Source organism: Wolffia australiana, chromosome 16 (genome assembly GCF_029677425.1).
Source record: "Wolffia australiana isolate 7733 chromosome 16, ASM2967742v1".
In the NCBI taxonomy this organism is placed as follows: Eukaryota; Viridiplantae; Streptophyta; class Magnoliopsida; order Alismatales; family Araceae; genus Wolffia; species Wolffia australiana.
Window position 1 is genome coordinate 4,450,375 of NC_135850.1, and position 21,140 is coordinate 4,471,514.

The 21,140-nt window shown below is 46.8% G+C and overlaps 3 protein-coding genes across 4 annotated transcripts; 1 reads left to right on the forward strand and 2 right to left on the reverse strand.

The window, feature by feature from the left end:
* Positions 1-10,165: 10,165 nt before the first annotated feature.
* LOC144713801 (14-3-3-like protein) lies at positions 10,166-13,755 on the forward strand. Of its 2 annotated transcripts, none has more exons than XM_078588493.1 (6): positions 10,166-10,310; positions 11,876-12,333; positions 12,401-12,474; positions 13,158-13,285; positions 13,358-13,474; positions 13,547-13,755. In XM_078588493.1, the coding sequence occupies exons 2-6, from the start codon at positions 11,927-11,929 to the stop codon at positions 13,577-13,579; spliced, it is 759 nt and encodes a 252-aa protein (XP_078444619.1). In that variant the 5' UTR covers positions 10,166-10,310; positions 11,876-11,926; the 3' UTR covers positions 13,580-13,755. The 2 variants fall into 2 exon arrangements, with proteins under 2 accessions (XP_078444619.1, XP_078444620.1); XM_078588494.1 differs by having other exon boundaries at positions 10,310-10,449.
* On the reverse strand, positions 13,719-16,595 carry LOC144713800 (uncharacterized). The gene is made up of 7 exons (XM_078588492.1): positions 16,439-16,595; positions 15,425-15,583; positions 14,650-14,716; positions 14,501-14,581; positions 14,290-14,411; positions 13,937-14,007; positions 13,719-13,863 (listed from the first exon to the last, which is right to left on the reverse strand). The coding sequence occupies exons 1-7, from the start codon at positions 16,570-16,572 to the stop codon at positions 13,736-13,738; spliced, it is 762 nt and encodes a 253-aa protein (XP_078444618.1). The 5' UTR covers positions 16,573-16,595; the 3' UTR covers positions 13,719-13,735.
* Positions 16,596-16,798: 203 nt separating this feature from the next.
* On the reverse strand, positions 16,799-20,331 carry LOC144713799 (Major facilitator superfamily protein). The gene is made up of 5 exons (XM_078588490.1): positions 20,313-20,331; positions 20,133-20,247; positions 19,837-20,054; positions 19,002-19,561; positions 16,799-17,720 (listed from the first exon to the last, which is right to left on the reverse strand). The coding sequence occupies exons 2-5, from the start codon at positions 20,188-20,190 to the stop codon at positions 16,958-16,960; spliced, it is 1,599 nt and encodes a 532-aa protein (XP_078444616.1). The 5' UTR covers positions 20,191-20,247; positions 20,313-20,331; the 3' UTR covers positions 16,799-16,957.
* Between the last annotated feature and the right edge of the window lie 809 nt (positions 20,332-21,140).

Sequence of the window (21,140 nt, forward strand, 5' to 3'; positions counted from 1 at the left end):
GGATCAAATTTCAACGATTGATTCATCATTAGTCTTACGACTGATTATATGAATCAAACAAGAATATCTATAATCAGTTATAAGACTATCGATGAATCAATCGTTGAAATTTGATCCATAAATTGGATAAAACTTTCACTTATTGAGAAAAAATAAATAATCTTGCTCATAGGATTACCACAACCAAAAATCAAATTGCACAAATCACAAAAGGCAATAAAAAATAGTTGCAAATCTGTGTAGAAGTATTAGCCTTAATAAGACAAATTGTGCTGATAAAAATTCAGAATTTCAAAACATATTTGGAAAATGTTCAAAATAAATAGTACCCCACAAATATGTAAAATTCTACTATTTTATCAATTATTTCATTCCGATAATATACAGTCAAAATCTCTGGATAACCTCTTTGAGACCATTAAAAGTTATAGGACCAATCCACAACTATTCCTTGAATATACAGTCAAATGCGCTGGATAACCTCTTTGAGACCATTAAAAGTTGTAGGACCAATCCACAACTTTTCCTTGAATCAACAAAATAATGATCACTAAATTACATTACCAGAATGAAACAAATCAAGAAAGGATTGATAAAAAAAATCAAGATATAATTCACTTTATTTGGATAATGCAAAAGGTACTTTCTGAGTTATCCTCTTTATCAAAAGCATATGTATTTTACTTGTTTTCACAATTTCAAGTTAATAAGAAGTATTACTTGTTATCTCTATTTCAATATTATGAGACCCATCTTTTCTTAGAGATGGAACTTAGGATTATTAGGGAACACGAGGACTATTTGATTAAAACTAAATCATAATAAAGCTGATAAGTCTGGGATGAATGAATAAAAAAACTGTTTAAGAGTCATTATCAATACAATTTATCTCAAACTCGATGGTCTTGACCAGTACAAAAAAAATGGAGAAATAGAGTCGATCAATGTTGTACAATTCAAAAAAGGACTCAATAATATTGGATTCATATACAAACCAATTAATTCGTAAAATACTTAAGTTTGACTTTTGATTAAATTTGGCTAAGACCTATGGTTGACCTTTATGCTATAGTTGACTTTGAACCGTGGTTAACCTTTGTGCGAATTTTCAGTGTGACTGCCTCCTCTCCCCCCCCCCTTCTCCCCCCAGCCTGCGCCCTGCCGCCCGCTTCCCCCTCTAGCCCGCGCCCCCCCCCCCCCACCGCTGCCGCCACCCGTCGTCGCCGCCCTTCACCTCTCGTCCTCCTCCCCCGGCCGCCGTTCTCTCCCCTCCCTCCACCCCCTGGCCGCCGCCCCACCCCACCACCACCCCCCGGCCCCCCCGCCTTCTCTCCACCCTCCTCCGCCCCGCGGTACCCCGTCCACCCCCCGCTGCGTTCGCCGCCTTCGCCGGCACCATCTTCTCCGGCGACGCCATTTGGGCGACGCGGCGGCGCCACCCTGGCCCGTCGTATGATGGCGCCGCGTCATATTATTTTTAATTATTAATTATATTAATAATTAAATATAGTTATTTTATTTTCCAAATCACATTTAAATTTTTTTTAAAATCCTTCTAAATGTACGAATTTAGTGCGCCGTGCAGTGCGCTTTTCCGCACAAAAGTGCACCGCACACCGCACAGGGCATTTTGTGCGTGCAAAAATTCACACACTCGGTGCGAATTTTCGCACCGCACCGCACGACCATCTCTAGTCGGAACGTCGTTCGATCGTCACCGAGTGTGTTGACCCGGTGTCGATAAGAAGTCGGTATCGGACTACGGCAGAGTACGTCGTTCGACAATGAAACATAACGGTAGGGACTACGATGAAATGCGAAGTATGTCTACTTATGGTACGTGCAAGTGCCGACAAGCAAGGACTTCCGACTTCCGGGAACTCGCGGGAGTCGCCCGGTGGTGGGTGATTAGACCTCCTGAGCCTCGTCCGAGGGTGGGGTCGAGGACGCTATGGCGCCAGACGGGGTATGTCCCCTATTGTTCACACGGACGGACAAGCCCGGCTCGTACCAAACAGATAAGACTCTCTAGATTTCGCGTGTTTTCACTTGTCCTTTCCCACTCACCTACGTCTAATCCAAGCGCAGTGGAGGCAAATCGAAAGTGCACTGAAGAAAATAAGAGACGGTGACAAAACAGGCATACCTCGATCGTGTCCGGGGAAGATCGTCTCAGCTTCGTGCGTTCAGCCTGGTGTGGCGACGTCAGGGACGTTTGAGCTGAGGCCCGGAGGAAGATCTATTGGCCGGTGATGAATGGCAGGAGTGGCATGGCGGTGTCGACTGCGTGTGGGTGGACGACGCCGGCACGCGACGGGCACGCAGTGGCAGCCGGTCGTGCCGTGAGATCGCGTGCAGACAGTGGCATCGGTGCACGATCACACAAGCACGGGTGGCGGAGTGCCGCCGGCTCGCACGCGGGGTGCAGCGTCAGCACACCGGCAGGCGGACGGCAGCAGCAGGTTGCACCGCGAGTTCACGTGGAGGGGGCAGTCGCCACACGACAAGGGACAGGCTGCGGCAAGTGGAACCAACATCGCGCACGGCAGGCGGACGGTGGCGGCAGTCTGCACTGTTAACTAGCGTGTGGCCGAAAGTATCACTGCATAGCAACAAGGGACGGCGTCTGCAGTGGGCGCGACCACTGTCGTGCGTGGGCGAGCGGTCTGTGACGGTGGTAGCGCCATGAGCGTGCACGCATACAGCGGACTCACCATGTAGCAACACGGGATGGCGGCCGTGGTGGGCAGGGCCGCTGTCGCGCGCGGAGCGAGCGGACCGCGACGACGGAAACGCCGCGAAATTGCGTGCGGGTGGTGGATTCGCTGCGCGGCGTCAGGGCGGCCACAGTGGGCAGAGTCGGTTCCACGCGAGAAGGCGGCGGCTGCGCGCGGAGAAAGGCGGGAGCGGCTTCAGGCGGCGGCGGTGGCGGCGCGCGCACGGCCGGCGTGGGCGTGGGGGTGACTTAGGCAGCGGCGGCTGCTGAAGGCAAGCTCTCTCACTCCTCCTCTTCCCACACCTCCCCTCTCCTTTCTCTTCATGCTTCCTCCCCACTCCTCGTGGATCGTGACCTCTTCTCTTTTACGAGAACTTTCAAACTTCAAATTATCAAAAGAGGTCATTAGGGCGTCCATCTTTTCCCTTTTTATAGGGGAACATGGATGGACCCCTAATGGGCTAACAAAAGGGAAAATGAGGGGGAAATAATTGTTCTAAACCCCTGTGTGGGTGGGGGGGAAAATCCTTATAGATTGGATTTCCCTTCATTGCAACATGAGAGTAATGGGGAACAAAATGAAGGGAAAATGTGAGATACGTGGATAGACGTTCGGATGAAAATGATGAAAGAAAACGACGACTGAAAACAACGATAACGTACCCGTTACCCGGGATATTTGAATCCGGGCGTGCGTGCCGTCGGCTTGGCTTGCCAGGCGGGCTGAACGTGAACCGACCGCGGTGTCGACGATGATGGCGACGTCTCTGAAGACATTCCTGGGGACTCAAGCTGTGTCACGCCATCAATCCCCCTCTTCTCCAATGCTTCTCCTCACACACCCATGACACCAAGAACACATTTGATGGATCTCAAAAGTCACTACCTTTCAATCAGCCCACGCAAGTAGAAATCAGATTCAATATGAAATTCACAGTGATCCAGGCCTCTATTTATAGATCAAAGGGCATGGATGGAAAGAGGAGGGGCAGACAAAGCAGTGCTGAAAATTTTAGCTCAATCGGGTTCATTGGCATGCCATAATTCCAATAGACGGAATTTGCTATCAAGTACCACCGTAAACTCCTTCCCTGCAGATCTATTATTTTCTTTAGTATTTGTGGAAGTATCTTCCGTGCCCAGAGCGAGTTAGCAACCCTCGTTGTCGACTTGGACCCGATCCGATTAGTGAGATATAGGTTTATTTCTTGCGATAAAACACTAGTAGTTTATCGAGGGAGATTGGACGCTGACAGGTAACTGAATTACCCCTCATTTCACGCGTCTAATTGGTCTAAAGGGATGTTGGGAAGTCAATTTTGACTTAATCAAGCTTCGCCAATTTAACCGATCTTTAGACTTTATTAGTTCATTCTTCTTACTTGTCGTTCGAATTCATAAACTACATCATCTCATCCTCGACATTAGCGCATTTGTCGCTTCCCTATGGCGTAATATGTGCCATTCGATCACAGTCGATAACGTATTACATCATATTGGTATCAGAGTCGGTCGTGTTAGCACTTGCTTAACACGGTCGGTATCATATCACCTGTAAAATTTTCTTTCATAACGCAGGTAATTTCTCAAAATTTATTCGCATCTATATCGCGTCATATCATTTCATTGTCTCGTCATTCCATAGGAATCATCGTTTAGTTTACGAGAGAATTGACCATAGGATGTCTCGAACATATGGATCGTGGGATCATAATGGTATCAGAGCTGGTCGTGTTAGCTCTCGCTTAACAAGGTCGGTCGGATAATTCCATCTGAATTCTTTAGTGTAACGTGCATCTCATATTTCAAAATTCATAGCATCACTTCACACATCATTTGCATTACATTCTAGAACCCGTAGTGAATCTAGTGCAGGAATCATTGATCATACAATGGTTCAAACTAGGGCTCAAGTACATAGTATTGTAGACGAAGAGTACGTCGGACAGGATCCCATATATGATCCCAATGTTGTGGACCTTCCACTAGAAGTTCCACGCACTGAACACTTTCAGGACGAACATTTCAATTGGGCTCCTGCCTCCTCCCTTTGGAATATTATCTTTACAGTTTTCTAGCCTAGCATAGATCGTGGGATTGCCTACCGCGACGCCTTGCCCACGTCGAGAATCCTGTGGAGGAGCCGTCGCCGCTGCCCGGCTGATCTTCCGCTCACGCCCATTCATCGCCGACTGCATGCGCACCTGTGTTGTTGCCGCGCATGCGCATGGACCTGCTGCTGCCGCGTGTGCACTCTGCCTGACCGCGCGATGTGCACCCCTTCACCGGCGCCCCTACTGGCCTGCATCCTGGTCAGGCCAACGCCCGCTTGTGTCCACTCCAATGGCAGTCTTCATTGCGCCTTTCCCATGCCAATATGATGTAACACGATGCCTATAAATGCTTTTAAACTCCTTTGTAAAAGACATCCTGAATTTTCATTTGGGAATTTAGTGAGAGGATAAGCGGATTATTTTCCTGCTCTCTCTCTCTCTCTCCAGAATTCTGAGAGTTATTGAGGGCCAAGTGGAAGAATCCAAGAGAGAGAAATCCTTCTCTCTCTACTCCCTCTCCCAAGGGTTTCATCCTCTCTCCCTCTCTCTCTCTCCCTACATTGGAGCTGCAAAAGGATCCAAGGAGGAAGAAATGTCCAGGGCTTGTGGAGGTGGAAGGAGAGGCCTACCAGCCAGGTAAACCAATTCTTTCTTTCTCCTTCTTGACTAATCTTCATTTCTTGTGGTAGAAATCAATATCATTGGTTCTTTCTCTCTCTAGACCACCTGCATCGTGGGAATTGGGTGTTCTTGGCCCATGAACACACCCGATTCCATTCACAACACTTGGCAGATCCCACAAGTGTGAGGTAAAACAGAATATTGCAAAACTTGGTCAAAATTTGTTCTCAACCGAGATTTGTTCAAGAAGAACAATTCAACATTCATTTTCTTCAGAATTTCTTCCCGATTTAATTTTTCAAAATTAAATCGAGTAAAAATCTAGAAAAATATATAAAAACCACTCAAACATAATTTGAACTTACCTGAACTTTTTTACACACATTAAGAATCATTTAAAAGGGGAAGTCATAATTCATTGTCGTTTACACTCCATTTAATCAGAATAAAATTGAATATAATTCCTAAAATTATTACACACCTGTTTTTATCTTAAATCCACTCAGGTTTGGTCTAGTGCTCTCCATGGTTCGATTCTAACTTCTCTATCAAAGAGGAATATAGATTTATTGCTTAATCCAGGGAACTCCTCACTCGACCTAGGTTAGTGATACTTAGTATCAATAACCTAGACCCCTAGTTCCCAGGTTATCAACAATCCCATATATTGATCTTTTTCAGCCTGACATGCATAGTGACTAAGAAAGCATGTCTATTAATCATATATGAGAAAAGTGAAACAATCATGTTCTGGATATAAATGCTCAAAGAAAACATGTTGAATTCAAAATGAAACCTCTCCTCCACATCCAAGGCTCCATATTATGATGCTTTAGACTCTTTGTGGACCTGATGGGCTTAGCGGCGCATGCGCCCTAGGATGCTTTAGGATGTCTCACACGTTTTCAGCCACCAGCGCTCACTAGCTGCAGTTGCTTAAGCGGCAGTTGGCTTGAGTGTTGGCCTTGTAGGCTATGGATGTGGGCTCTCTCTGCCCACTACCCCTGCATGCTGTAGCTACTAGCCTAATTCAAGCATCCCATTTTTTAATCGTATTTTAAATTCATTCCTTGAAACAAAATTGATGCTAGAGAATATTAGGCCCAAAATATGTTCATTCTGTTAAGGCCATAATGTTAAAATAAATATGACTTCAAAATATTATATCTTTCAGATATGTAGTTCATAAAAATATTCAGTATGCCAAACTAAAAAAATGGAATATTCATGTTGTAAATTTATCAAAATAATATAGTGAATACAACCGCTGCATGGGTCATTTCATTAAAGTAATTTTGCACTAAAATGAATATAATATGAAATATCATATGCCAAAATAGTTTCGATGTGCGTATGATTGCATTTATAATATTCATTGGTTATTATCCTCTCAAATTCCTTGCACTTCCATTCTCATCTTCTTCTAAACACCATCCTCTCATATCCATTCCATCCATGTCAACTATTTCATTATTGTCCTAAAAAATCCATGAAAAGAAGAGGGGGAGAGACGGATAGAAAGGGAGAGAGAGAAAGTGTGAGAAAAGGAGAGAGGGATAGAAAAGGAGAAAGAGAGAGGAAGAGGGAACGAGAGGGAGAGAGAGATAGAAAGCTTCAGAGAGAGAGGGAGAGATATATAGAAGCTTCAGAGAGAAGGAGAGAGAGAGATAGAGAGCTTCGGAGAGAGGGAGAGAGAGATAGAGAGCTTCAGAAAGAGGGAGAGAGAGACAGAGAGCTTCAGAAGGAGGGAGAGAGAGACAGAGAGCTTCAGAGAGAGGGAGAGAGAGATAGAAAGCTTCAGAGAGAGGGAGAGTGACAGAGAGCTTCAGAGAGAGGGAGAGAGACAGAGAGCTTCAGAGAGAGGGAGAGAGAGATATAGAACTTCCAAGAGAGAGAGAGAGAGAGAGATATATAGAACTTCCGAGAGAGGGAGAGAGAGATAGAGAGCTTCAGAGAGAGGGAGAGAGAGATATAGAACTTCCGAGAGAGGGAGAGAGATATAGAGAGCTTCAGAGAGAGGGAGAGAGAGATATAGAACTTCCGATAGAAGGAGAGAGAGATAGAGAGCTTCAGAGAGAGGGAGAGAGAGATAGTGAGCGTGGGAGAGAGAGGGAGAGAGAGATAGAGAGCTTGGGAGAGAGAGGGTGAGAGAAGGAAAGAGAGATAGAGAGCTTGGGCGAGAGAGGGAGAGAGAGATATAGAGCTTGAGAGAGAGAGGGGGAGAGAGATACAGAGCTTGAGAGAGAGGGAGGGAGAGAGAGGTACAGAGCTTGAGAGAGAGAGAAGGGGAGAGAGAGAAAGAGAGCTTGAGAGAGAGAGACGGAGAGAGGGATAGAGAAAAAGGGGAGATACAGAAAGAAAAAGGGAGAGAGATAGAGAGCGTGAGATAGAGAGAGAGAGGGAAAAGGGAGAGGGAGAGACAGAGAGAAACGGTGAGAGAGAGAGGAAGAGAGAGATAGAGAAAAAGAGGAGATACAGAGAGAAAAAAGGAGACAGAGAGAGAGCTTGAGATAGATAGAGAGATAGAGAAAAAGAGGAGATACAGAGAGAAAAAAGGGGACAGAGAGAGAGCTTGAGATAGATAGAGAGATAGATAAATAGAGAGAGAGAGAGAGGGAGTGAGAGAGACGGAGAGAAAAGGAGAGAGAGAGGCGGAGAGAAAAGGTGAGAGAGAGAGGGAGAGAAAAGGAGAGGGAGAGATAAGGAGAGAGGGAGGAAGAGAAAAAGAGAGAGAGAGAGAGAGGAAGGGAAAAGAAGAGAGAGCGAGAGGGAGAGAAAAGGAGAGAGAACGAGAGGAACAGAACGTGAGAGAGAAAGAGGGGGAGAAAAGAAGGGAGGGAGGGAGAGAAAAGAAGAGAGAGGGAGGGAGAGAAGAAGAGAGAGAGAGGGAAAGAAAGGGAGAGAGAGAGGGAGAGGGAGAGAGAAGGAGAGAGAGAAGGCGAGGGAGAGAAAAGGAGAGAGAGAGGGAGAGAAAAGGAGAGAGAGGAGTGGAAGAGAAAAGGAGAGAGAGAAGGAGAGGGAGAGAAAAGGAGAGAGAGAGAGGGCGAGGGGGAGAAAAGAAGAGAGAGGGAGAGGGAGAGAAAAGGAGAGAGGAGGGGGAGAGAAAAGGAGAGAGAGGAGTGGAAGAGAAAAGGAGAGAGAGAGGGAGAGGAAGAGAAAAGGAGAGAGGAGGGGGAGAGAAAAGGAGAGAGAGGAGTGGAAGAGAAAAGGGGAGAGAGAGAGGGAGAGGAAGAGAAAAGGAGAAAGAGAGGGCGAGGGAGAAAAAGAGAGAGAGAGGGAGAGGGAGAGAAAGGGAGAGAGAAGGAGAGGGAGAGAAAAGGAGAGAGCGAGGGAGAGGAAGAGAAAAGGAGAGAGAGAGGGAGAGGGAGAGAAAAGGAGAGAGAGAGGGAGAGGGAGAGAAAAGGAGAGAGAGAGAGGAGAGGAAGAGAAAAGGAGAGAGAGAGGGAGAGGAGAGAAAAGGAGAGAGAGAGAGAGAGGAAGAGAAAAGGGGAGAGAGGGAGAGAGGAGAGAAAGAGAAAAGGAAAGAGAGAGAGAGAGGAGAGGAAGAGAAAAGGAGAGAGAGAGGGAGTGGGAGAGAAAAGGAGAGAGAGAGAGGGAGAGGGAGAGAAAAGGAGAGAGAGAGAGAGGGAGAGGGAGAGAAAAGGAGAGAGAGAGAGGGAGAGAGAGAGGAAAGGAGAGAGGGAGAGGGAGAGGAAGAGAAAAGGAGAGAGAGAGGGAGAGGGAGAGAAAAGGAGAGAGAGAGAGAGGGAGAGGGAGGAGGGAAGGGGGGGAGAGAGGGGGCGAAAAGGAGAGAGAGAGAGAGCGGGGGAGAGAGGGAGAGGGAGAGAAAAGGAGAGAGAGAGAAGGAGAGAACGGAGAGAGAGAGAGAAGGAGAGAAAGAGAGATAAGGATAGGGAGAGAAAAGGAGAGAGAGGGAGATAAAAGGAGAGAGAGGAGAGAAAGAGAAAAAGGAGAGAGAGAAGGAGAGAAAGAGAGAGAATAAGAGGGAGAGAAAAGGAGAGAGAGGAGAGAAAGAGAGAGAAAGGAGAGAAAGAGAGAAAAAGAAGAAGAGGGAGAGAAAAGGGGCGAGAGAAGGAGAGAAAGGAGAGAAAGAAGAAGAGAAAGAGAGAAAGAGAAGAAGAGGGAGAGAAAAGGGGAGAGAGAAGGAGAGAAAGGAGAGAGAGAGAGGGAGAGAAAAGGAGAGAGAGATAGAAGGAGAGGGAGAGGGAGAGAAACGTAGAGAGAGATAGAAGGAGAGGGAGAGGGAGAGAAACGGAGAGAGAGATAGAAGGAGAGGGAGAGGGAGAGAAACGGAGAGAGAGATAGAAGGAGAGGGAGAGGGAGAGAAACGGAGAGAGAGAGAGAGGGAGAGAAAAGGAGAGAGAGAAGGAGAGAAAGAGAGAGGAGAGGAAGAGAAAAGGAGAGAGGAGAGAAAGTGAGAGAGAGAGAAAAGGAGAGAGGAGAGAAAGAGAGAAAACGAGAGAAAGAGAGAGAGAAGGAGAGAGAGAGAGAAAAAGGAGAGAGAGGGAGAGGGAGAGAAAAACGACAGAGGGGGAGAGGGAGAGAAAAGGAGAGAGAGAGAGAGAGGAAGAGAAAGAGAAAGAGAGAGGGATAAAAAAAGGGGGGAGAGAGAGAGAGAGAGAGATGTGTGGTGGGAAAAAGGGGCACCACATATTTTCCTATCTTAAGATGGGCCAATAATCTACGACGCATTCATTTCCCGTCCACCTCATGACTTGATCCGTTCCGTCCACGATGCTCGCTGGTCACGGCCCAACAAGCCCCCCCCCCTTCCCTTACCAAGTGCCAATCAGATTTATTTTTTATTGGGCTGGGCCCAACCTACCATTCGTTATTTCTTTTCACTCAGATAATGCCAGGACTGAATCGATCCGTCTTCCCTCTCCTTCTCCGTCGCGTACCCTCCCCAAAAGGAAGAGGTAGGGTTTGTGCTGCTTCCGCGCGTCTCTCCCCAATTCGTTGCCTGAATTTTGATCATTCCTTCGGATGTACCTTTAATCGATTCCTTCACTGATTGAACGTTCGATTTCGTTTCCGTTGTTCTGGAGATCGGAAACGGTGATTATTTTCAGTTTTAATCGGCTATTTTCGTGACCGTCTTCTCTGCCTTTGGATGATTTTTTTTTTTCATTTCTGTACTTATCTCTGTAGATCTCATTGAAAGGATCTCCGATTTCGGTCGGATTGTCGGCATTCTCGTGACTCCAGATTTTACGGCGCTTTTCAGGATCTGATGATCATTGGATCTTATTTGGCTTCGGAATTTCATATGTCGCCTCATTATCTGATATTTACCGTGCAGTAGACTTTTTGTAGTGGAGTATCATTCTTCTATTTTTGTGCTTGTTTCTCTGGATCTGTTCGGAAGGCTTCCCAAAATTTTGTCCATATTGTCGGCATTCTCACGACTCTGGTTCGTTCAGCGGTCATCAGGATCTGATGATCAACGGATAATTTTGGCCTACGGAATTTCTACTTTCGGCGCTCTCAAAATTGTCGCTCTCAAATTTGGAATTGAGTGTTAATTTAACCAATTTTCATTCTTATTTCTCTGGAACTGTTGGAAAGGTCTGACGAGTTTTGTACAGATTGTCGGCATTCTAATAAATAACTCTTGATCTTTCGCCGATTATCCGGATCTGATGTTCAAATTTCAAATTTCGCCTCATCACCGAACATTTTCTGCATTCATTGCAAGTTTCGGCTCGTAATCTGTCATTTCTCGCCCTCTAAAGGTTTTGATATGAATATCTTTCCCAAATTTACTACTTCCCGGGATCAGCTCGTAAGACTTTCCTATTTTTCTCCAGATCATGGACAATCTCATGGTTCCTGATTTTTCAGCAGATATCAATATCCGACGATCCATGTTTCAAATTTTTGATGTGAAAATCTTTCCCAATTTTACTACTTTCCTGGATCAGCTCGTAAGACTTCCCTAATTTTCTCCAGATCATGGCCAACCTCATGGCTCCTGATTTCTCAGAAAATTTCTTAATCCGATGATCCATGTTTCAAATTTTGAAATGAATATCTTTGCTAATTTTACTACTTTCCTGGATCAGCTCGTAAGACTTCCCCATTTCTCTCCAGATCATGGACAATCTCAATGCTCCTGATTTTTCAGCAAATATCATAATCCGATGATCCATGTTTCAAATTTTGATATGAATATCTTTGCTAATTTTACTACTTTCCTGGATCAGCTCGTAAGACTTCCCCATTTTCTCCAGATCGTGGACAATCTCAATGCTCCTGATTTTTCAGCAAATATCATAATCTGATGATCCATGTTTCAAATTTTGAGGCATCGATCAATTTCTGTAGAGAATTTGCAATACGTCGCCTTCAAAATGTTGGATTCAATATTTTTACCAAAATTTATCGCTTCTTCCTGCTAATCTGATCAAAAGTCTTCCCAATTCTTCTCCAGATCATCGACAATCTCATGAACTCATATTGACTGGTCTTGTTTGACTTGCAGAATTTCAAATCTCGGCACATCATCTGACATTCTCTTCAGAGATCAGTCAATATGTCGCCGGTAGAATCCTCCAGGGAAGAGAATGTGTACCTGGCTAAGCTGGCCGAGCAGGCCGAGCGCTACGAGGAGATGGTGGAGTTCGTGGAGAAGGTGGTCAAGGCCGTGGACAAAGAGGAGATGACGGTAGAGGAGCGCAACCTCCTCTCTGTCGCCTACAAGAACGTCATCGGCGCTCGCCGCGCCTCGTGGCGTATCATCTCCTCCATCGAGCAGAAGGAAGACAACCGTGGCAATGCCGACCACGTCGCCTTGATCAAGGATTACCGGGGAAAGATCGAGATTGAATTGACCAAGATCTGTGATGGGATCCTCAAGCTGCTTGACTCACACCTCATTCCCTCGGCAAAGTCTGCGGAATCCAAGGTTTTCTATCTCAAGATGAAGGGCGATTACCACAGGTCTGAGAATGGGTGATCCAATCTCCGCCGTTGATTCCAACTTTTGAGATCATTTGATTTCTTTCAGGTACTTGGCAGAGTTCCAGACCGACGAAGACAGGAAAACTGCTGCTGACTACACCCTTGAGGCGTACAAATCTGCTCAGGTGGGTACTCTGCTAAGCTTTCTTTGAAGTCTTAATTATACTTCAGGGACGCAGACGGGATGATTTTGTGGCCTCAGACACGGACGAATTTGGGATGAAAATTCGTCCCGGGGACCACCGGATGGGATGGTTTCCATCCGTGGGACAAAAAAACCATCCATCCGGAGGTCTCGGACGATGGACAGACGGATGTGGACAATAAACTGTCAGATTCACATCCGACGGTTGAGATCTTGCCACGTGGCCTCGCTATGACAATTTGCATCAAGGTCCCTCTATTTTTTTGCTTGTATAACCTGACGCCACTCAGAATTAGTTTCACATATGTCCATTTGCATTCTTTCTCCTCCATATTTCCCTTAAACAACTTAGAAAAATCTATACTAATATGTTAAAATATGTATTTCAAAATATATAAAATGGGTTTTTTTCATCCGGGACAAATTTCGGGGCAAAAATTCGTCCTGGGGGGACTGGATGGGACAAGAAACTGTCCCAGTACAATTGTACGGGATGGTTTTTTATCGTTGGACAAAATCCATCCCGTCCTTCGTCCCTGAACTTACTCTGGACGTCAGACTGAACGAATTTCGTCCCGTCCGGTCCATCGTCCACGTCCGGGACGATCTGAAACTATAATCTTAACAATGAAATTTCCCATGACTGTTTGTTGACAACCTCAGGGGATCGCCAGCGCCAACCTCGCGCCCACCCACCCTATCAACCTCGGGCTCGCGCTCAACTTTTCCGTCTTCTACTACGAGATTCTCAACTCCCCAGAACGTGCCTGTGCTCTCGCAAAGCAGGTGATTGTTCAAATTTTTCTTGTTTTCTTGCTCTTTTGGTGGAACTGCAGATTTCTGAATTGATTTGGCCAGGCATTTGACGACGCAATTGCTGAGCTGGATACGTTGGGGGAGGAGTCGTACAAGGACAGCACTTTGATCATGCAGCTCCTCAGGGACAACCTCACGCTCTGGAGCTCCGACGTTACAGTCCGTCTCCGTTTGCCTTCTCCTGTTCTTTCAATTCTGTGTGAAACAGTATGCTGAATTGGTGCCTGGCAGGAGGATAGCGGGGAGCGCGAGGCCGAGGATTGAGTCGCGGCGGCTTAGCCTGGACCAGCGCGGCCAGGCTCACAGGTTCCCTTTCTTGCTCATCTTCTGCAGAACCAGCTCTGGACGAGGGGGCTAAACAGTGGTCGTATTTATCCATAAAGAGGGACCTTTTTTTCCTTCATTTTTATTCAACCTGCATCAGTCGAGTATTTCCACAACGTCCCTCTTTGTTTTCTTGTTGACCGGCGGCCCAACTGGCTCTTCCCCCTTTTCTTGCACACTCGGGAAGAAGCTCGTTATCTTCCTGCACTTTCGCTCGCTGGATTCTGCCCAATAAAAGCGAGCATAATTTATAAATATATTGGCTTTCTTAATTCAATTAAGAAAAGATAGAAGTACCTCCTGGGTTTTTCTTTCTGTTGATCGGCTCTGCGATCTTGACGTAGCTTCCCGGGCAGAGCATGAGGTGCCTGCAGAAACAGCCAACAGCCGGAGGAGGTTAGTTGGCCATGGTAGGACAGTTTTCTAAAATTCTCTTCGTCTGAATCATAGAATTTCTAAAATTTGAGAAAACAATCATAAAAAGGAAGTTTCTTGCGCGTTGGACGGTAGACAATGGCTAATGCAAGAAATTTCCCTCTTATGTTTCTTTTCTCAAATTTTAGAACTTCTACTGCTTTCCATCCCTGAATCAGACGGAACAGGACGCCAGGGGCAGATACACGGACGAAACACTGGTCTGTGGCCCTTACCTGTGCCAGTGGCAGTGAGGGATTTGGCAAGGTTCTTTCCGGGGCTTGGTCTTCTGAATGCAGTCGCTGGGGGATGGCGCTCTGTTCATCGCCCTCTTGATCACGTCTCCGCATGCCTCGCACTGGAATGAGAGGAAACCAGCTCATTTATCCGTAAACGGATTAGATCCGAACGAAGGAATGTTGGACGGGATGGATGACGTCGGGTTACCATCCAGCGATGGGTCTGGTAGTGGTCGACTTCGGCGTGGAAATCGTGGCAGACGGTGATGTTGTAGCCACCCGCGGGTCTCTGCACGAGCAGCGCGTTTATAATTGGTTGATGGAGTCAATGCAAGGACCGGAGAGGGGCTAGAAAACCTGGTGATCATCCACTGAGCTGGAATTGATCGCGTCCATCAACCTGCGGAAGCTGGGGCCGTGGTCGCTGCTCCGGACAGCACGGCGTCAGATTGGCATGATGATGATGATGATAATAATGTGATGATAATGATGATGATCATCATCATGATGTGATGCTGATGATAATGATGATGATGATGATAATGATAATGATGTGATGAGGATGATGATAATTATGTGATGATGATGAAGATAATGATGTGATGATGATCATGATGTGATGATGATGGTGATGATCATGATGCGATGATGATGAAGATAATTATGCGACGATGATCATGATGTAATGATGATGAAGATAATCATGTGATGATGAAGAAGATAATGATGTGATGGTGATGATCATGATGTGATGATGATGAAGATAATGATGTGATGATGATCATGATGTGATGATGATGAAGATAATCACGTGATGATGATCATGATGTGATGATGAAGAAGATAATTATGCGACGATGATCATGATGTGATGATGATGAAGATAATCATGTGATGATGATCATGATGTGATGAAGAAGAAGATAATCATGTGATGATGATCATGATGTGAAGAAGAAGAAGATAATCATGTGATGATGATCATAATGTGATGAAGAAGAAGATAACCATGTGATGATGATCATGATGTGATGATGAAGAAGATAGTCACGTGACGATGATCATGATGTGATGATGATGAAGATAATCATGTGATGATGATCATGATGTTGATGATGATGATGAAGTTGACCTGTGATCCCTGTTCTTGTAATGGATCCACAAGAAGGCGTGGATCATTTCGTGGAGGAGAGTGTTCTTCAGATCGGACGTCAGGCGGAATTTGAGGAGAGGCTCTGACAGCCGGATCTCGCAGCCACCACCTGGGGCGCAATGGCAGACCCCTGCGCACCTGGTTTGAATTGGGGTTTGTTTTCATAGTGCAGCAATCGGTCAGTGAGTGCTGATTTATTGTGGTTTAGGAGATCATGATTTGCGTTTGTTGATGGCTACAGTTTGAACGGATACGAGCATTCGAAATTTTTGGACGATAAAATAGTTGATGAAAGAAGAAGAAAACTAAACTGCGTTGAGTTCAGACGCTGTTCATTCGTTGTCGGAAGATTATGGAACGACAAACTATCGATTCTGGTGAAGAATCTCATCGAGTAGGTTCTACAATGCCGCGGTGCGCGGCTTTAAGTCGGACAACAAAAACATAAAGGATAAATTAAGCTGGATGGAAGAATTTTGATCACTTCACTAGAAATATCGGAAAGTGAAAATATGGACCTTTGGACCAGAAAGATTTAAAGTTATCGTCCACTTTATCTCTGTTTCGGAAGATATTGCGAAGACGAAGAACAAATTCTGACGACGGAGAATCCTCTATTTCTCGGTTCCAACTAGTAGAGAAGCCGAAACTCGAGTACGTCAAATGAATAAAACTTGATCAGGGAGAACTGGCGGAGAAGTCGATCCGCGACTCTACCTCTTGAAACGGAGCCCTAAAATCCGCGGGAAAAGGAAATTTCCCCCAAAATCCATCCACGACGCCATACACAACTCAGAAACAACAAAAACCTCGATCGATCAACACGCGAAACTAGAAAAAACACGACTCGATCGATCGACACGTGAAATTAGAAAAAAACATGACTAAAAATCGATCGACACGCGAAACTAGAAAAAAACATGACTCGATCGACACGAACAACACAAGAAACCAAGAGAAGACGGACCGAGACTCGACGGCAACGAGACGAACCTCGTCATGCGAGAACTACTCCAGGAAACGCAGCACGCCCCAAGCGAATCGCCAAAGTAGACCGAATTATAGTAGCAGAAGAGAGCGTGAATATCATGATGAGGATCCATCGCCTCCTCTCCCACGACCTCCATCTCGCCCAAAATTCAAATTCCCCAACAAACTCCCCCCTCCCGCGCAAAGTTATATACCCTCCCGCCCAAAATTATTTCAACTAAACCCCTTAAACATTTTAAATGGCGTTGAAGCCCTTCCGCTTGAAGGTGTAGCAGCGGGCGACGACCTCCATCTCGCCCAAAATTCAAATTCCCTAACAAACTCCCCCCTCCCGCGCAAAGTTATATGCCCTCCCCCCCAAAATTATTTCAACTAAACCCCTTAAACATTTTAAATGGCGTTGAAGCCCTTCCGCTTGAAGGTGTAGCAGCGGGCGACGACCTCCATCTCGCCCAAAATTCAAATTCCACAACAAACACCCGCCTCCCGCGCAAAGTTATATACCTTGCCCCCTGAAACATTTTAAATGGCGTTGAAGCCCTTCCGCTTGAAGGTGTAGCAGCGGGCGACAGCGAGGTAGTAGGCGAGGTTGACGACCTGGACGGCGGTGACGAGCCAGTAGAAGAGCTCGAGCCGGCCCCGGTCCAGGTCGTCGGCGAGCCAGCCCGGTCTGAACCGGTGGACGGCGTACACGAGCAGCGAGCTGAGGTAGTTGCCGGCGGCGGCGGCGAGCCAGAATAGGGCCGCCGCCGAGCTGCGCATGGTCTCGGGGCACTGGTCGTAGAGAAACTCGAGGTGGCCGACCGCGGCGAGCCCCTCCGCCGCGCCGTGCAGCGCGTACTGCGGGACCAGCCAGAGCGCCGACAGCGGCGCCGCCGAGCCGGCGGCGCGCCGGCGGACCTCGACGAACCCGGCGAGCAGCGTCGCGGCGGCCGAGACCGCGTAGCCCAGACCCATCCGGCTCAGGTAGCCGAGCCGCGGTCCGGGGGCCCGGTCCGAGATGGCGATGGTGGCTAGCATGGCGACGAGCGTGAAGGCTGCCATGGAGGCCGGCGGGACTTGGAAGGTGGCGGTCAGGTGGCGGTCCATGGCTCGGGCCTGCTGCAGCGTGAAGGTGCCTTGCTGGGCCGCCGCCGTCACCACGGCGATCCCCGCCGCCCAGATTGGGCCCATCCGGAGCAGCGACTTGAGCTCCTCCACCCGGTGCACCGTGCTCAGCCGCCACAGGTCCGGCTGCTTCTCCCCTGCCTCCGCCGCCGTCGCCACGGCCGCCTTGTCCAGAAACCTGCTTAACATCGCCTGTGTTAGCGCGTTTAAAACAAACAAAGAATTAGCGCAAAAGAACCGCACATGGCCTTGTTCTTTGTTCTGTTCTTTTTTTTTTGCGCAAAAACGAACAAAACTTGCACATTCTAACAAAATTCGTACATTCGAACAAAATTAGAACAAAATTTGCATAATGCGAATAATAGAACCGCACACGGGTCTGTGCGATGACCTGTTCGAGTTTGATACTGTTCTGTTTGGAAAATTGAACAGCACGAACAATTCGCACAAATTTGCTGCAAAGGAACCGAACAACCATGTCTAGCATGTTAAGGGGGCATTATGGTTCGTCCCTACATTAGTGCTCCCAGCATCCTGTTTTTGAGCTGCTTACCTGGACTCCAGATATCCAGATAAAATGGGTGCGGTTTCAGATACCGGAATTTTGCCAGTATCTGAAACCTGCGCAATATTGACGGGTGTAAATGTCTCAAGGGGATATTATTGTTCGTCCCAACTATAGTGCACTATCATCCAGGACATAGGTGAAGGATGAGCCAAGCCGAAGATCATCTCATCCTACATGCCAATTTTTAGACATTCGTCCGAATTGTCCTGTCCAGATTTCATCCCATCCAAGACAATCTAGTCCCGTCCCACGTCCAAGACGCGGCAGTGCATTAGGGCACTCGGAATCGACATGTGGCGCAGCACGTCTCAAATTCCACGGGACAGTTTGGACGTAGGATATCTAAATTGGTATCAGGATGATGATATCTGACATCCATCTGCATACCGGTTTGAAAAAAGAGCACAAATTGTAAAATATGAAAAAAAGCAAATTTTAAAACAGTAAAAAATTTTGAACAAGATAATAATTGAAGAAAGGTCTGCACTCTACCCCCCTGACTTAAAAATGTTTGGCATTACACCTATGGGCCGCATAGTTTGTGCTATTGGGCCCATTTTGGAGCGGGCCAGAATTAATAAATTGAACAATTGATGCAAACCTTGAAGAAATGTAAAAAATACTCAAACATACTATATAACTAGCTCCCTATAGCTTAGTTACGCATTAATATATTATTTAAAATATATTTCTCTTAATGAGTCAAATATCGAAAATCCAATCCTTGAGACAAAGACGGATGCCCGATATGATAACAATATCGGATATAGATATTGTAGCAACCGATATCTGATATCATCATCCGGAATCCGTAAAGACAGATATCAGATAGCCCATTTCCGGACATCCTAGAGGGAGCCACAGGCTTGATGGGGCCACTGGTGTGCTTACACTAGAGAATTGGTGTGCAGAAGACGGCCATCTAAGGAGATCGGCGCGTCGAGCTCCGGGTTCTCGTAGAGCAGCGTGGAGTCGTCGACTCGGGGGAGGCGGCGCTTCCTGGCAGCGGCGACGGCGACCTGGAGGAGCCGGGTGAAGGGGCTACCGGCCGGCTCGAGCCGGCGGTAGAGCTTAGACCCAGCGAAGAAGAAGATCAGCGACGCGGCCATGGCGGCGGCGGGGATGCCCAGGCCCAAAGCCCAGCTCACATTATCCTGAACGTAGACCACAGCGGTGACTGCGACCAGCATTGACAATCCAAGGCAGAAATAGTACCAATTGAAGAAATTCCACGGCTCGGCCTTCTGAGTCTTATCTCCCTGGTCAAACTGGTCAGCGCCGAAGGCGACCACGCAGGGCCGGATCCCACCAGCGCCGAGGGACTTTAATAGAAGAGAGAGGTACAGAACGGCGAGCTGCGGGGAGGACGCCTGCGCGCAGACCGCGCGCGCCGCGCACGGCGGTGGGCGGAGCGCCGGCAGCGCCGCCGATACCGTCAGTAGAGTCATTCCCTGGGAGATAACCGCGGTTCAAAAGATGAAGTTTTCAAGCTAAGGAAAAAAGAAGGAAAGACGAAGGAAAGAAGAATGAAAGACGAAGGAAAGAAGAATGAAAGACGAAGGAAAGAAGAATGAAAGACGAAGGAAAGAAGAATGAAAGACGAAGGAAAGAAGAATGAAAGACGAAGGAAAGAAGAAGGAAAGACGAAGGAAAGAAGAAGGAAAGAAGAATGAAAGACGAAGGAAAGAAGAATGAAAGACGAAGGAAAGAAGGAAAGAAGAGTTACGAGCTGGTAGATGACGGAGGCGATAACGATAGTCCAGAAGCGGCCGAGATAAGCGTCGGCGAGGAAGGCGCCGAGCAGCGGCGTTAGGCTGGCGGCCCCGCCGAAGTTGGTGACCGTTGTAGCGGCCTTCGCTAGAGGCATGTGTAGCTCCTTCGTCAGGTAGCTTATCATGTTCGCCGAGAAACCCACCACCGCCAGCTTCTCCGCTATCTCGTTCGCTGCCCATCCCACATCCCAACATCAACCATACTTTCATGATAATAATAATGATGATGATGATGATTATGATCATGTACCGAAGATGAATGGCATTGTCCGGAGACCGCCCTTCTTGGGCTGCATTGCTGCCTCCATCTTCCTTCTCTCGCTGAACGCGAGATCTCAATCTTCGCACCTGCTTATATCGTTGCACTGCGAGACGAACCCGTGAACCAGCGAATGGAAATCGAAAAAATAGAAAAAATAGAAAAAATTACGCGCTGATTTGAGCGAGAGCTACTCGCCCCAGGTTAGGATTCTGTCCTCTTCGCTCTTACTCTGCTGTTGCGCTACGGACGCGCCGACCTCACGGATAGCTGACGTCCGTCGTACGTTTCTGTCTCTGGAGATGGTTTAATCTCTGTAAATCTCTCTCTGGATAAGCGACATCTGGCATGGGATGTCGGCGATGCCGGCTCGGAGAGCTCAGTCTGCCAGCCCAGCCCGGTTATTCATTGCTGGGCATTCTTCTACCAGGCCAAAGATTCGTTCTTCACGATTCTGCGACTACATATCTCTATCTCTATGTACAGTAATCTCCTATTATTATTGTCTATTGGTTATTTTCGTTCAATCAGTCGGAAGGACTGACATTGCGTTGTATCATGACTTAAATACAAAGCCTGGTTATTTATTACCAGCCCAAAGATTCGTTCTTTACAATTCTGTAACCGCATATCTCTTTCTGTGTTTATATCAATATCCTATTATCGATGTCTATTGGTTATTTTCGTTCAATCAGTCGGCGGGACTGCCATTTCGTTTCATCCTGACATATATATGTACAGATCCTGGTTATTTATTACCAAACCAAATATTTGTTCTTAACAATTCGGTAACCACATATCTCTATCTGTACGCACAGTCATCTCCTATTATCGTTGTCAATTGGTTATTTTCATTCAATCAGTCGGAGGGACCGCCATTGCGTAGCATCGTGACATATATATACAGAATCCGGTTATTTATTACCAGGCAAAAGATTGGTTCTTTACGATTCTGCAACTATATATCTTTCTCTATATATATAATAATCCCCGATTATC